Source organism: Semicossyphus pulcher, unplaced genomic scaffold (genome assembly GCF_022749685.1).
Source record: "Semicossyphus pulcher isolate SPU_LCO1_2020_fin unplaced genomic scaffold, fSemPul1.0.p SCAF_3, whole genome shotgun sequence".
Lineage (NCBI taxonomy): Eukaryota > Metazoa > Chordata > Actinopteri > Labriformes > Labridae > Semicossyphus > Semicossyphus pulcher.
The window spans coordinates 7,635,383-7,652,429 of NW_027211704.1; the positions used below are offsets into that span (position 1 = coordinate 7,635,383).

At 40.6% G+C, this 17,047-nt stretch overlaps 2 protein-coding genes across 3 annotated transcripts; one reads left to right on the forward strand and one right to left on the reverse strand.

Moving 5' to 3' along the window:
* Window positions 1-392: 392 nt before the first annotated feature.
* Window positions 393-7,978, reverse strand: rbbp5 (retinoblastoma binding protein 5). Of its 2 annotated transcripts, none has more exons than XM_069677895.1 (14): window positions 7,855-7,978; window positions 7,112-7,137; window positions 6,738-6,910; window positions 6,360-6,500; window positions 6,092-6,254; window positions 5,716-5,825; window positions 5,477-5,596; window positions 5,079-5,232; window positions 4,869-4,940; window positions 4,579-4,696; window positions 4,283-4,352; window positions 3,694-3,929; window positions 3,269-3,346; window positions 393-824 (listed from the first exon to the last, which is right to left on the reverse strand). In XM_069677895.1, the coding sequence occupies exons 1-14, from the start codon at window positions 7,871-7,873 to the stop codon at window positions 772-774; spliced, it is 1,533 nt and encodes a 510-aa protein (XP_069533996.1). In that variant the 5' UTR covers window positions 7,874-7,978; the 3' UTR covers window positions 393-771. The 2 variants fall into 2 exon arrangements, with proteins under 2 accessions (XP_069533996.1, XP_069533995.1); XM_069677894.1 differs by having other exon boundaries at window positions 3,119-3,346.
* Window positions 7,979-10,232: 2,254 nt separating this feature from the next.
* On the forward strand, window positions 10,233-16,399 carry LOC138606055 (transmembrane protein 263). Its single transcript, XM_069678515.1, has 3 exons — window positions 10,233-10,472; window positions 13,192-13,279; window positions 15,118-16,399. Exons 1-3 carry the CDS (start codon window positions 10,464-10,466, stop codon window positions 15,402-15,404), a joined length of 384 nt encoding a protein of 127 aa, XP_069534616.1. The 5' UTR covers window positions 10,233-10,463; the 3' UTR covers window positions 15,405-16,399.
* The last annotated feature ends 648 nt before the right edge of the window (window positions 16,400-17,047 follow it).

The following is a 17,047-nucleotide window of genomic DNA, read 5'->3' on the forward strand; positions in this document are numbered from 1 at the left end:
ATGCTAGCAGTAGCTGAGCTTTCAGCTCCCCAGACATGCTGTTTCTCCAGAACAGCTGGAAGAGAAACCTATATTGTATGCAAAACTCCTTTATTTAGTGTTTATACTGGATTTAACTGTCTTTACTTAAAAAAGAAAACGGCCTTAAAAATGTGTGACACACAACCTTAGCGCACGTTAAAAACTATATTCTTTATTAACTATATTCAAGTTTAACTAATAAACTTTCTAGTTCCTTCAGGCCATTGTCATTACCTGGATGCTCCTAAAAACTGGCAGCATTATTAAATTATGAAACCTGATAAATATCAATAATGAACAATATAAAAAAAGTTATTATGATCATATTTTTTGCCATATCTGAAAGTCCTATGTGTGAATATGTTCCCAAACTTTCAATATCCACAGATAAGTTTAGAACCACACAAAAGCTAGTTATTTATAAATCAAAATGTTTTAATACGTATAAAAACAAGAAAGACCACACACACACTATCAAGACACAGGCATTTCTATACATGTTGAATCCTATATAGACAAAGGACGTGTGATCTCTACTGTGATGACTCCGCTGCTTTACACTCTCTTCCTTGGCTCCTCGCAGTGGTCCATGCGGAGGAGTTTCTCTGTGATGCTGCGCTCTGATTTGAAGATGAAAACAGTCCGCACATCCATCAGGCTGCTCACTCACACAGTCTGTACATGACATCAGGCTTTGTGTCTCTTTGTTTAAGCCTGCTGGTGCTGCTTCACAACTGTACACAGCAGCCATCAGTCCATCCCTCCAATGTCGTGTTGTTTGTACGACTGTGAGACCAGACTCCCTGCGGAGGAACACAGATACTGTCACATCACGGACCAAAAGATGCAGTTTACACAATCTCTTCTTTAGAGAATAAATACCATAAACTCTCAAATAATAGGGGAAATTTCAAATGAATACAAGTAAATGATGGGTAAAAAGTACTGGAGGAAGTTGTAGAATTCCCTGTCTTCTGATGTCTGTACATTTTTAAACCTTTAATTTAATAAGTTAAACTGTTCCCAGCTACCAACCGATGATGCATTGAGTAACTGAAAGGCTTTTAATGTTAAACATCTGCGCAGGAAGTGTGAGTTTTATTTACATCAGTTTAACAGCCACGGAAAGGAGAAGGAAGTTAAACCAACTTTATTTAATGAATGAACACCTGGTTCTCTCTGCAGTTTAGATTTATAGTATTTTGATTTGTTTGAAATATGTCCAATTTTTTTACATTAAAGTAATAATAATAAAGTAAGATTTTCATTTAAATAAATGTCTGTTAAGTCACTATCTATCGCCGAATGAAGTAACACAATGGTGATTGAGCCTATGGCCCACTGATGAAAGCCTTTGCATTTGCAGTATTATGGGTGTCTGTGGCGACTTTCACAGAAAAAAATCACAAGCAGCGCCCAGTAAGTGACGCGTTTTCCATCAGCCAGCAGAAAAACTATTTTCTTTAGAGGTTTTAACTTGTTTTAGTAACAACAAAGCCCAAAAGTAGTATTTATAAGTGGTTGCTATCTTAACAACAAGCCTGAGCCCATCAAAACAACAAGTATTTATTCATAATGCTGAGAAATATCAATGTGCTGTCAATATGCGTTGGTCTTATTTCTAATGATGTAATCCTGTAAGTAATGGCCTATTAAACTTAATAATTGGGAGGTTATAGTAGGATACGTTGAGGCATCATTACAGACTACATATATGAACACAATTCAGACAGAAACAGAAAAGACAGGACCTGTGCAGCGCTGCTACAGACACACGTTCATGTCACATAAAAAGCCCAAAAGGAGCGAGGTGGGAGTGGGAGCAGGAGGGTCAGAGGCCAAGCAGGAAGTAGACGTAGACTAGCCAGCTAGCCTGCAGGGAAACAAGCCGCACCATCCCACCGTTCAGCCACGTCAACACCCACCTGCCAACTACAAACCAACTTCACCAAAGTTAACAAATTAGTCACAGTGATGTTAGCAGAGGTTATTCTTCATAAAGCCACAATCTGGAGGGGGTAAACTACTGTATATTGTGCAAGAGGAATCACTACAGTGGACCTACATCTTTATGTGGAACTACATAGTTACAACTTATCAGACTAATTGACAATAATATGGTAGAATATACATTTTTGTTACACCTGCTGACCCCACTCTGCTCTCTGATTTGGGATAGACGCCGATCTTGTGCTCCACATCGTTCACATATTGTCAAGTAATATTAAACAAAAAGGATTAACTCTAAGCAGTATTTATTTCTTTCAGCTTCTTTTCAGGCTAAAAAAAAGCTGCTTAAAGTCTAGTCAAGTTATATCACTGTATTATAAAGCTTCAGGGTTGGAATTTAGCTACGTCAGACCATGCGTGGTAATTCTGAGGCGCCTGTTCAGTACAGAGGACAGACTTTAGTTCACAAACACAAAGGTCCACACATACTAAAAATAGAAGGTTTATAAAAGGTATTTTCACAAAAAAAGGGAGAATTTCAAGTGTTCAACGATTATCATAACTTCCATGAAGCAGCTTTTATGTTTCTACCTCCAGCAAAAACTATACCTGCATGGGATCATTAAAGTAGACGTTAGCAGACGCCCTGAATCACAAACAACAAGGAGCAGAGCTCATTTAATGTAGTTCTCGACACACGGTGTCATATTCTGACCTCCAGACTGTGGCTTTACAGCAGGCGGGTCTCTGTCAGTGAGCTGTGTAGTTGGGTGGGGTTGAGAGGGAAGTAGGTGTTGGTGTTGGGTTGAAGCAGCACAGGGAGAGGGTTGCCTTAGCCTCATTTACACCTGGTATTAACATGCGTCCTGGTTTATCCTATCACAAGTGGATAGCTCTAAGTACGTCTGTTTACACCTGGCATCAAATTGCTTCTTCACAATCAGATCTTTATGCGTCCTGGGTGCTTTTCACACCTGTACTCAGAGCTGTCAACTTGTGAGCAGATCACTACGCGTGAATACCAGGTTTAAACAGGGCCCATCACACAGGCTGGGCTGGTGAGGTGTCAGTCAGACTAGCAGGGCTGCAGGACTAGCAGAGCTCCCAGACTCAGCAGCAGCAGGGGCAGTGGCGCGGGCATGCTTACCTGTGGCCAGGCCCCCCTCTGCTCTCCCCTTCATCCCTCCTCCTCCTCCTCCTCCTCCTCCTGGGCCAGAGCTGCCCAGAGCATCCATGGGGAAGGAGGGCCGTTCGCCCCTGTAGGGCTTGGGCCTGAAGGGGAAGTCTTTGTCTTTACCTTTGGAGCCTTTGGGCCGGCCTGCCGTCTTCTTCTTGGACTTTCCATCGCCCTTCACACCCAGCAGAGGGTGCACCTCTGTAGAGAGAGAGAGGAGGGAATCGGGGACAAAGGTAGAAAATAAATGGATAGAAAATCAAATAAGGAATGACAACAGGTAAACAAACACTTGTTCAATTGTTTACCCATTATCATCATTGAGTTTGCATGACAGAAAACAGGGAGCCTTCTTACTATAATATAAAAAAAGGTTGTTTTTTTTTTCTTAAATAAGACATGTCTTTACTACAAGACTGCTTATAATTTCCTGCAGTTAAGGTAAGTAGAAGGCTCTGGCCGGTGTCTGAAACTGAAAAAAAAAAAGATAAACCTGATCCTGAGCATTGTATCTCGTGTGTATTTATTGTCGTGTTCCACTCGCTCACCGTCACTGGGCACCCCTGGCAGTTCGACGGTGGTGGTGCGAGCCTTCTTCTTGGCCGGGCCTCCTTCAGATGAAGGCTGTCGCTGCTTCTTGTCGCCGCCGGCCGTCGCCTCCTCTGGATTGGCAGTCTGGACTGAAGCGTCCGGCGGGGGACCGAAGGGGTTTTCCTCTGGATCTTCAACCTCAGGGGCGATGGGCAGGTACAGCAGGGCCTTGTAGTCCTCCAGCTCCTCATCACTACAGGACACACACAGAGATTGCGACACAAACACACACAGGTTTAAAAAGATGACCAGATTCAGCCTAAGTCATGTTTTTAATACCGCCATACCAAGTTCAATTTGAGGCATTAATAAAACTGTTGGGATGAATGCAGAGATTGTGGTTTAATTAAACAGCTCATCAAAGTGCTCTGAGGCATTACCTGGTGATAAATGTATTTAACTAATTGTAACATCAACTCAGGAATACATCAGGTTTTGATGATTCAGGACTGATATCAGCATAGTATGCAGGCAGAATTATGTAAAAGAAAGATCAGAGAGGCAGCATTGTGTGCAGGTATAATAAAATGCATCGTTGTTTCTCACCTGCTGCAAAAAGCGACTATCGGGTCGACAGTGGTGACGTCGACCTCTTCGTCCTCAGCAACGTCTGCACCTGCAAGCACAAGTTCATGTGAGAGACATCCAGGGAGAATCAAAGAAAACTATTTGTGAAGTAATTATTTCTACACTGTTACCACCAAACTCCACCTTGTTCAAACAATAATTACAACCACAGTCCCAAGTCTAACAAATGAGAACCACCGCAGGCCCTCTGTGGGTAAGAACACAACCTGTTAGTCAGTCTGTAGTGTGTGTCTGTGTGTGTGTTTGTTATCTACCTGTCTGCTCAGGTTCACTCTTGTCTTCGTCTTCGATGTCAAATTCAGACTCTCTCTCCTCGTACTCCACATTTTCATCCAGCTCTTTAAAGTCTGGGGCAAATGCGCTCCAGTTTTCCTGTAGACAAACCAAAGAGTCACACATGGAACATACCACAACACCGTGTTGCACCACCACATTTTTGACCAAAATAATCTTTGATAAACAGAAACATGAGAGAAAACACTGAATCAACCTGTGATATTGTCAATTCATGTGCATCCAGCATTTACCGTCACTGTCTACTTACCACTTGGTTCTGAGCCCAGATGGACACCACTCCACTGGAGATGGAGGCGATAATCGGACGGACAGGATGCCACTGGACAAAGATAAAATGTCAGATTGGTAACTAGCTGGTCATTAAAAAAACAGCATCATAATATAAAGGAAAGCTCTTGTGTCAATGTTCAAAAATCTAAATTGTGTTCTTCTGAGCATTTAGTCGAGACGTCCTTACAGCGACATCCAGCAACAGCTCTCCCCTGGTTCCATGCAGGATCTTCACCAGGTTTCCGATGCTCTTCTCCCAGATGTAGAGAGCGTGTTGTCGGGCTGAACCGGCCACAATGTACTCGCCATCCCCCGAGAAACAGCAGCGCTTCCAGGCAGTCCTGAACACAGAAAAGGTGAAACAGGTGATGGACATGAACAAACTTAGATTAGAGGAAGAAAAAAAGAGCTATAAAATGTAACACCTTCCCAATGACTGTTAGCCTTTGAAACTTTGATTCACCCTACATTATTATGCCATCTCTTTCCCATTACATTTTATGCAAATACTTGGAAAGCCAAAGTCTGGTAAACAACATAGCTTTATCTTCAACAGCAGTGAATCAGCATCCTGTGAAGACATACCTGTTGACCAGGTCCTGTAGTTTCTGCATGGGTTCAGGCTCACCGTCTCGGCCACAGGTAAGTATCTCTCTGCCATCATACACCCTGATGATCCGGTCTGCTGTGTTTATGAGGAAGCAACTACACAGACAAAAATTACAAAAAGGGGAAGAATTAGAGACAGGAGGAAAGAAAGCACGGGAAGACTTCCTGCAGGAAGTTATTTTGCTTTGTGCTCATCCACTCCGGTTTCCTCTCACCTTCCCTTGCGTGCAAATTCAATTGATTTGATAGCAGTTGTGTTGCTGGTGCCAGTTGTCACTCTGAAGGAAGCCACCAGCTCCTGAGTGTATGTGTTCAACACCAAGATCTGCAACAACAGGCAGAAGAAGGTTAAAAGGCAATTACAACAGACATCATCCTTATAAACACAAGTGTTGACAGTAAAATGTGAATGGTGGGAAATGTATAAATGTTTGGGAAGCCTTTAGTAACAGATTTTTTATTCTATCAAACTAAAAGTGCAAGAAGTTTTCTAAATCTACTCTATAAATTCATATTTACCTGTGCTGTCTAGAAGTGCATTGGTGTAAATAAAAGGTGCACTGTGGGATATGTTTTAACAGAGAGACTGACCTTTCCTTTGGCATTTCCAGTGTAGATGTATTCCCCCCGCCTATCAAAAGCCGCCACCACATTCAGGTCTGAGTCGTCATCCACAGGCAGGACAACATGTTTGGAGTCTGACAGTGTCAAAAGGACTGGAGCTGACTTCATTGGACAAACCAGCACCTTGTCCCTAAAACACATAGGCAAAATCATATTAGTTCAATGAAGCAAAGTGTATTAACTTAACTTAACCATGACAAGTTGTAAGGTATACAGACGCTGAGGGGTCACTCACATGTCTCTGGGGTGACACTGCAGTTTCAAGATGGGTGAGGGGAAGCGGAACCTCTGATCGCAGTCTCCAGTCAGGACGTCCCACTGCGAGACTATGTTGTCTGTAGAAGCGCTCACCAGCTTGTGACCATCTCGACTCCAGCTGCACACAGAGACAGATATACAGATACAATATATGATATAATATTCACCATTAAAATGTTAAATGAAGGTGTTTCACTGGAAAGATTAAGAATTTAAAAGATAGTTTGGAAGAGAAGTTCAAACCCCACCCTCTTTCTCTCCTCCAGGGATGTGTCTGAGTGTGTGTGTATGTTAAATGGGATATTCCCCAAGTAGAGATAACCACAAATACTGCATGATGTGTGATGTATCTCACCATAAAGAGCAGACAGGGTGGATGTGTGCGCTGATGATCTTTGCGATGCCCCGTGTGAGGAAGTCCCAGATGACAATGCGGCCGTCGTTGCAGCCCACTGCCAGCAGGGTGCCCCAACGGTTGAAGGTGCAGGTGAGGGCCATGCTGATACAGTCCAGAGTGCCATCTGCCTCCTAAAAACACAAACACACACAATAGAGACAGTCGGAGAGTTTACATAACTACTAAAGCATTCCAGGAACAGTTACACATACAGTATGTTGTCAAAATCAAATGATGAACTTCATGTGTTTTGGTGTCTCAGATTTTCAGAGAACATACTGTATATACATTAACCATCAAGCTCATGTGTGCATTAGGAGTTGGCTGCTTACCTCTGGATAGTTCTGCCCGAACGATTCTAGTGAAGAAAAACCAAAAGAGACAGTTATGAGAAAGACATAGGACATTCATATGGGATGTATGTAGTAAAGTGCCAGCTGGTTAAGAAACACAACACAAAAATATTATTCTAATATTCAGCAGAAAAAGAAAAATGCATATATGAAATTATTCCTAAGACTATTCAAAATCAAAATTTAGTTTTGTAAATCCATTAATCTGAAAACTAGTGATTCAAGTGCTATAGCTTCCATCATATAGTTACGCTACTCTCTGTCATATTTACCAACTGTGTATTTCAATTTACCCACGGTCATTATAACGTTAAGAGCTAGCGGTGCATGCTATTTGGAATATTTCGATATGTCTATGATGAAACTACTAATACAACACCAGGTAACGGGCTGTAATTTACCATAAAGAAACATTCAAATACAATATGAGACAATGTATCGAGGCTAATGTAAGCTAACAGCCACTATATTAACTATGTATATTTCCAGTGTTTACATACAGACGCAAAATAAAGCTTAGGAACCTATAGGAAGAGTACAGAAAAGTTTTCCAGGTCTTTACAGTTTGATTCTAATAATTCCTGTAATTTTTAATTTGACTTGTAGCGGTTGCGATTAGCATGCTATGCTAACGGACAATGCTAACCATAACAAGTACACAGCGTAAGCGATGTAGGAATAGTGAGGTGTATTGAGGAAAAATACATATTTTTGTTAATTACCGAGCAGTTCTAGATTCATCTCTGGGCGAAAGTGGATCAAAGTTCCTTAACGACTTGTATTCAAAGAATATTTTATCAAATTTCATTCGTATTTACTCCTGACGTTACTGCCTGGGAGACTGGCGCCGAGCCTCCAGTGAGGACCCCAAACAATGCGGACCAGACTATGCCTGAACAGAATAAAAAATAAACCGTTATTAGTGGGTATTTAATAGTATTTATAATTATTAATGACTCAAGTTTATCGCAAGTAAATTACCGGTACTTAACTGTTGTAACCCCTTGATCGAAGAGTGAATAAATGTTTAATACTAAATTCGTCCAATCCCTGTCTTCTGATTTATACCAGATGGTTGTTAACTCTTCAGATTTAATCATTTATTTATTATTTTGTGCCCAAATATCAGCTTGTTTTTCTCTCTTATAATCCTACTGAATGATCCCCAGTGACGGTATTCAGGTCTTTTACCTTGATAAAATTAACAATACCACAGTGTTCAAATACTCAAATAAAAAGTCCTGCATTCAAAAGCTTACTTAAGTAAAAGTAAAGAAAAATAAAATAATAATAATAATAAAGTATCAACAAAATATACATACAGTGCCGAAAATGAAAGTACTCACTATGCAGAATACTCCTTTTAGAATAAACTATATTATATTAATGGAATATAATTGGGACATACATGTGAAAATCACTTAAAAGTTGCAGCTGGTGAATTTGGGGCTAATTTAAATGCTTTATATTCTGCTAGTCTTTTCTTTATTTCCAAAACTCCAATATCTTTTTCATTGTTGATTTTATTTTTTTATTAATAATATTAATCTGAAAAATCACTTCAGCCGTCAAATAAATATAGGTCAGTTGAGTAAACAGTGCATTTTTTTCTTTTAGTTATCGTACAGAAGAGGTAGAAACAAAAGAAAACTCAAAGTTTCATCCAACCCCGGGGGGCAGACACCATCTTTAACTCTGGACCTTTCTAACATTCATTGTGTGTGGCTGCCTTCAGACATGTCCAGTCCTTTTCCTCTCTGAGTGAATGAAAGTCGCTGCCAGCATCACCATGCAGCACATGACCCTTGACTGTTATCTATCCACTATCTTTAACTTTACAGCTTCAGTCTATACGTTACTCTATATAGGCCAGCATGTAAGTCACAGTACACTCAGTCCTTCACACATTAAAGACTACTTGTCTAGCTGGCGAAGCAGGATCCGGAGCTGGATCCGGAGCTGGAGCTGCATCAACCGCCCCCATTCGACTTCCTGTTTTCACAATAAAAGCACAAGAATTGGCTTAAGAAGTTACAAAAATGATGACACTCAGATTGGCATTTTGGTTTTACTGTGGAATCGAAAACCAGGAAAAATAGATTGAAATATTTATATATTTGTTTGTTTTTTGTTTTGGGAGTTTTTTCCTTTTTTTGTACAACTGGTAAGATTTTGGGCTGCTACAAAACATCACAGGCTGACCACTAATAGTTGTCAAACTGTCAAATTTGAGTTAGTAAGGGGGGGACAGGGCCGGTCCAAATCGCACTTGCTAATAGAAAATAAGTTTCTAGCATCCGAAGGCATGAAACAAAAGAAACACTCCTGGATCTTAATCAGAACCAGAACCTTAGTTTATTTTACCAGGTTACCATTATGAGATGTTTAAACCTTCTGTTGTGTTTTTGCAACAACCGAGAGTGATAGTTAAAACTGCTAAAAGAAATCTTAAAATGATCACTTCCACAGCTTCAGGACACAAACTGCTTCCTAAATTGCATGACAACAGTCACCCATGCACACAGCCTGTTTTTAGACCTTCCCTCAGAAAAAAGTCTCAAGGACTTCAGCAGCCTCAAAAGCAGTTTATAACCTAAAAACAATTATCAGTAGGCTTATTTTGCTGTATTTCTTATTCTTCTTTTTTAGTAACCTATTTATTTACAGTTTAAAGGGCCAAAAGAGACAGGTCACATGCATTTCAGTGCACTTGCATTTACATTTCTACTTTTTTATTGTCTATTGTATATTTTTACGAATGTGATAAATGTCACATGTTGTGTAAAGCACTTGTAGTGGTCAGAAGACGAAAAAATGTGTTTCAGTACTGCGAAAGAGAAGAATTAAAAACAAACAGACGTTCATAAAATATTTTTCCCTGTCTTCTAAAAACGTAATTTACTCTTGACACCTAACTCCTCTTTGAAACCCACCTTATCAACCCCAAATTGTCCACATCAGCACTGAGAAGTGTTTTAATTTGAAGGTCCTGAACGGAAGTGTAGTGCGTTGCTATGTGTGCATTTAGGCTGTAAGTGTGTGCGTGCATGTTTGTGTGTGTTGGTTCAGGGCGCCACGTCGGCAGAACCAGCAGGCTGAAAAGAGAGGTGCGTAGCTGAGCCTGTAACTGTGCGTGAGCAGAAGTTAGACAGCAGCAGATTCACGCGATAAAGAAAAGGGCTTTCAGCAGTCACAGCAGCAGGTTTCACACACTTATACAGACAGAAAGTCATTAATTGACAGCAGAGTTTGGTTCGGAGGTTGAAAGAAGAAGCTGCTCCTGTCTCAAGTTTCTCTGCCAGGTGTGTTTTCGGGAGAAACACTGGGAACAATGGTGAAGGTAAGGACCCACCAGCATCCTTATAAGTGGTAAAATCTGTGAAAATGTGTTTTAACAAAGCGTTTCAGGGACAGCATGCAAGTTGTATGATTGTAGCTTTTAACAGCAGCGGACTACATATGTGATGATGTGGAATTCGGATAAAATAACTTAATTATTTGTAGTATGACCTTAAGTAGACAATGCATCTTAACTTATTTTCCTAAAAAGTGTATTTTCCTGTTCCGTTACATTTAAAAGAGGCGTCACAACGTCCTGCAAATGTTACTCAAACTCTGACCCAGCTATGCTAAAAACGTTCTTTTTTTTTTACATGTGGTTTTGCTTGGTGGTCCACTTGTTGCAAATTTAACAAATAACTTGTAAGACTGGATTTTAACCTCAGGATTTAGGCCTCTTTAGTGGGTCACAAGAAGAAGAAAAAATAGGGGGTGGGGTGATGGTTCTCCAAAGATGATTCATATTGTAGGAAATTGCGAGCTTTTTTACACCACGAATGTAAAATGTGCATTTGTTTGTTCTTTATATGTTTCAAGTATCAAAAAGTTATGTTTCAGTTACAGTACTCGATACTCTTAAGCTTCTCACCTGTTTTAGAAGGAAGGGTCTTTTAATTTGAAGGGTCACAGGTCAAAAAGGTTAAGACCACGATGATCCACAATGACATGCAGCAGCCACCTGTTTAGCACTTCCTATACCTATCTAACCATATTTTATTAGTATTTTATTGTATTATCTTTTCATCATAAATGATTGAAGGAGCAAAAAAGAGGGGACTCCTTATTCTATAAAGTAAAAAATGCATGTACACAAACAAACCAATATATATTTTTATAAACACCCATGTCAAACAAATAATGAGTATAAAGACCCAAATTCCACAGTACAGACCGTGTTTTTGTGATATGTATGTCAGATAATTACATGTTTTCAATGACTTCGAGCCCAGCTGACTAGACAGAGACTCATATCTGTAATTTGGGTGAAATAAATACATTTACTTGCACAGAATAACAAGGTTTAAAAGAGTGTCAACTTTATGTTTGTCATGCATAGATATTAATTTCAGCAACAGGATCAGGAGAACCAGCATCAGGGCGCACAATCTCAATTCCTGTGAGATAAGAGCACAAACAGCATGTGAGGTTACTAGTGTATATATAGCACTCAATTAAAGGAGGTTTGCCTTTAACATAGAGCACTTATTCAGAGGTATACTCAGGCTGTAAGTTGGTTTTATTGTTGATTCTTAAGTTGCAGTACTGATATATGAAGCTTACTTTGATACCTTACTTTGGGAAATATAAACATTGTTAGCGCATCAGTCCAAGTATGCAAATTCACAACACCTGACCTCCATGGCTAAATTCAGCCTCTTTGATGGAAAGTTGTGGTTGCTTTTGGGCTGTCACAATATTTTAAGCCACAACTTTTTGTACAAAAAAAACAGTATTATGGGTTTATTTTAAGATTTGGATACCAGACTTAAAGACAGCACTTATTCACACCAATAAGAATGGCTCTCCTGGAGCATATGCCAAAAATGATACAAGATTCCAGCTTTACTTCTGGCGTATGCAACTCACTGAATATGCTGAACCTCACTGCGAGATCCCTCTTGGCTCATAGACTTTACATCACAAGTCATCACAGATTTTAGATGCTTTTCTCGGCTTAAGGAAAGTTTTACAAATATGTAACCTTCACAGATCAAAAATTCATAATTAAGTCATTATTGCAGTTTAAAGTGTCCTCAATAGTTTTCATTTATAAGGCGACCTATGGGGAGAATGAGTTTTGTTCCGCAAGGGAATCTTTCGCTGCAATACCGCAAATGGCCACTGGGCAAAATTGGATCGTGTCCGTGTATGTCAGTCTTTCTCTGAGCCCATTTAAACCTGGTATTAGAATTTAAACTGTGTCTGGATAAGGAAGAACATGTCTGGACATGATCTGGTTTACATTGCGTGTCAGATCTTATCTGCTAACGCATCAGTAAGACATGCTGGTGTCAATACCTACATCAGACTGCATGTGGAAAACAGATTTCAATGAGGATGAAGAGAACACCTATAAATAAAGGCGTAAACGCGAAGGCAATATCGGATCTCTTGTCATTCAGATAACGAGTCTGTATAAAGATCGTTAATATCTTTCTAGAAAGTTCGGTCATGTGACTTGAATTCATTTGGAAGTTATGCGTATTTCCTTATATAGGCCACTCCCAAGACTAGCCACCTTTTAGCCAACTGCCATGAACACAAACACACAACATCACACACACACACATTTGACTTTCATACCAAATTGCAGCCTTCTTTGGTGAAATGTTTGGCAAACTAAAGATGTGGACCCAGCGCGACCTTTAGAGCTGCTAGTTTCAGTTTAAAAATATCTGTGCAGCAAAGGCTGAGCTGTGCTGTTGTTTGGTTCTTAATATGAGTCAAGCCTACATTTCTCGTAATGCAACTGTACGGCATATTTCACAAGAACCTCCCGGCCTGTTCAGAGGAATTGGTGGAATAAGCTTTGGTGTACATGAATGTAATGCAGTCTAAGAGTTGCAAAACTGTAATTGAAATCCAGAAGTATCTGATCAAAAAGAAGGCAAACAGATTACAAATGCATCCCCAAACAAATACGTAGATATTACAGGTAGAGAAGTATTGTCGCGGTTGGTTTACTCAGAGTAAAAATAGGATTTTCGTGTGTTTTCCAGAATGTGAACAGCGTTAACGTGGAGCCCCAGCCCGGGACCAGCCTGGCCACGGACGAAGCTGAACCCGCCGCCATCCAGCCCACAGATGGTAAGCAACGCGTTCTCCAGTCTGTGGAGAGACGCTGCAACATCTGCAGGGAATATGGTGCAATCCCTGTTCACATGTTGCCTCCTCCTATTTCAGAAACAGTTTGTCAGGGGAGTTTGAGTGTTTGTGTAAGAGCGACTGCAGTTCCAACCTGCTATTTGTGTCCTCACACTGAGACACTTTGCACCAGTTTAATCCCCCGCTGATGCTCGGAGTAAACATCACTGGTGTTATTGGATGAAGCATCAACACACCTTTCAGCCCTGATGACAGTTTACTCACCAGGTGAAGTGTGGAGAACAGATAATCAGGGGTTGTTAAGAAAGCCGATGTTTAAATATCTATACCTAGTTATGTTTTAAACCAGTTTAACTAAACTTAATTTAATCTCAACCGGCTTCTTTTTAGACGAGGTTCTAGGGATAGCAACTTCGGTCAGTCTACAAGTTTGGTCCCGACTGAAGTATCTTCAAAAGTATAATACATAATGGAATGAAATTTGGTACAAAAAATTGTGATGCCTGGAGGATGAATCTCCAATTCTTTGGTGATCCCCTGACTTTGCTTTTAGCGCCACCTGGAGGTCAAAAACCTCACTTACCAGTGAAATATTTCAACATCTACTAAATGGAGTAGCATTTTTTTTCCTGATATCTGTTGGGCCCTAAAAATGTAATAATTTAATGCTTGCTGAACTGTTTTGACTGAGCCTTAGTCTAGCGCTATGTATCCGAACTTTAAATGGGTCCAATAATGGGGTGCCAGTTTAGCTCAGCGGTTAAATCGGCGGCCCATGTACAGCGGCTCAGTCCTCGATGCGGCGGCCCCAGGCTGGACTCCCACCCTCAGCCGTTTGCCATGTGTCAACCCCCATTCTCTCTTCCCCTGTTTCCAACACTATCCACTGTCCTCACTCTTAAATAAAGACATAAAAGGCCAAAAAAAAAGACAGAAAACATTCCCATCCCAACCAATATTGACATTCCCATCACTTGTACTTCACTAAATAGTAAATGTTAGTATGTTAAGATGCTGAACTAAGATTAAAAGGTTAAAAGGTTAAAGCATTTTACTTGGTAAATATTAGCATGTTTGTTCTGACGTTGTGAACCTTTTAGCACGCTGGTGGTAGCATTTAGCTCAAAGCTGCTCTGTGCAGCCTAACAAAGCCACTAGTGTTGAGCTCTTTCATAACTATGAACACGCTGACTGAAGTTTATGTTGACTCATTCTGACAAGTCAGTCTGCTACCGGAAACTCTCAGTGGAGCAAAAAAAAAGTGTTTAAATCTTTCACAGAAAATAGTCCTCTTTCTGTTTGGGAAAAAAATTGAAATATAAAAAGACCCAAATGAAACTAAAAAGACAACATCCAAGAAAAGCACGTCTGTAAAAAATAGTTTTTAAGAAATTATTTAAAGCACCAAATCAACAAAACAAAACGACACAAAAACAAACTCCTTGTACGTGTAAACCTACCTTGATATAAAACCCGATTCTGAAACGAAGTCGCTGTTCCTGGGAGCCTTACCCCTCTGGCAGGTTGTATCTAAGCTAAGCAGCCCTTATGAAAAGAAGACATTCACCTTTATATTTTAGGCTCCCACCTGAAGATCTACGGCTGTAAACTGGCTCATGTGGTGTCAATGTTTCTCCTCTGTAGCTTTGAACCAAACCTAGAAGGGCTTCAAAAGTGATCAGTAAAATCTTTAAAGCAATTCTAAACCAACGAGGAGCCAAAAAAGGTTTCATGTTTTTGGATCTATTCATCTGAGACATTGTCCAGCAGTGTGGGAGTCCATTATAGAAAACTGATTATTGTGTTTGATTTGTCTTCAGATTCTGGTAAGGACCACGAGGTTCCACCTCCGGGGATGATGTGGCGGGTGACCGGCGGTATCTTCAACGCCACCAAAGGAGTTGTGGGTGCCGCGGTGGGCGGGGTTGCCTGGGTGGGCGGAAAAAGCCTTGAGATCACCAAATCTGCTGTGACCACGGTGCCCTCGATGGGGGTGGGGCTGGTGAAAGGCGGGGTGTCTGCTGTGGCCGGCGGCGTCTCCACGGTGGGCTCGACGGTAGCCAGCAAAGTCCCGTTCACAGCCAAGAGGAAAGACAAAGCCGAGTGAAGAAGACGAGGGGGATAAGTGTGAAGATGATGATTGATGGACTTGCCCCGCCCTGAGCCAACAGAAAGAGACCGTCAGCTGATATCTGTCAGTCAAACTCCACAGTGCCTTCTGATACCTTTGTCAATCATGAACATGGTCCTGTCACCGCGCAGAGATCCAGACTTTGATGCTACATTCAAGAGACTTTAGGTCACTTAAACATTTCATAAAAAGCTTCTTATCTGACTTGTCTTGGAATTTCTGGAAGAAAATATCTTGCTCCAGGCAGATTTCACGGACTGGGATCCACTTCAGAATCTGGTGGATGACTTTATGAATATTTTATCTGTTTACAATCCAGACTGAGGCTGCTCCAGTCCTCTTTCTTCTCCTCACTCTTTCCAAACTACACATACGTTGGTGATATGTGATGCTGATTTTTAACCTTGTATTGAAATCTGTGTGATAAGAAAAGGGTTTGTCGTGAGAAATCAAATGTTTCAGTGCTTGAAGCGAGGGATCAGACACATTCTTCAGTCTGCAGCCTTCTCTGTGTCTGACCTCCTTTAGTCCTTTGGAAGAGCCCGAGGCGGAGTTCTCACCCAGCAGCCTCGGAGCTGCATGTTCGAACACTTCTCTGAAATGTTTCTGTAGACGCAATCATTAAAGACAGCAACACTGGGCTCAGGCCTTTGACACAGATATTATTGTTTAAATGTTTTCAGTATGTGTGAAATGTTCCAATGCAATGCAAAAAAAAAAAAACATTCAGCAGCGTTTGATCCTTTGATGTTTGAGAGGAAAAGTGCCCGATGTCTGTTGAGCTGCGCCTTTAATTAGAAGGTGAACGCTGAACTGTTGTGCAGGCAACATTTGTGAACGTTTAAATGCAATGTCAGCATTTCAATGCAACATGTGGAGTGAGTGAGAGCTGTTGCTGATGGGACTCAACTATGTGAATGTCTTTCATGTGTGTTTTTTCAATATATCAATAAAGTACTTTGGAAGGTTAACGCTGCCCTGTGCTCTTGTGTGCATCAACAGAGGTGTCGTGTTATTTCCTACATAATGAACCGATGCAAAGCAGACTAAACTATTCAAATCAATGTTTAACAATTTGCAGTCTTCTTCTCTTTCCATTTGTTGGCACATCGCAGCATTCCTTGTTGTGTTACCTCCCAACGTTGCACGACAAGACCTCATTCTCATGAGCAGTAAGTAAGAAGCTGCAGCTGGTTGGCTTACTTTGTGCATGGATGATACTTTGTGGTTTTGCTATTAACTTTATCAAGACTCTAAAATGGGTTTAAAAGAAAGCACCTCATTTAGATGCTGAATTTGATAGTCCAGTTTCCAGGCACAGTTAATTCCTATATGCTTCCTTCACGTTGGTGTTTTTCAGTCTTTAAAGACAGAGAGAGATGCTATATCTGATAATTACTGGATGGAGCAAATTCCACGTCAACACAAGCTCAGCTTTACCATGCAATCAACCAGCTGTGCTATTATAAGACACTGAGTCTGTGGTCTGACTTAGGGTGAGAACAAAATGCAACTGTTTATATAAATGCTATTGCTAAAGCACAGAGACCATGACCAACAAATTAAATAATATAATAATAGTGCACAAAAGGAAAATATACAAATTTTATTCAGGCAAA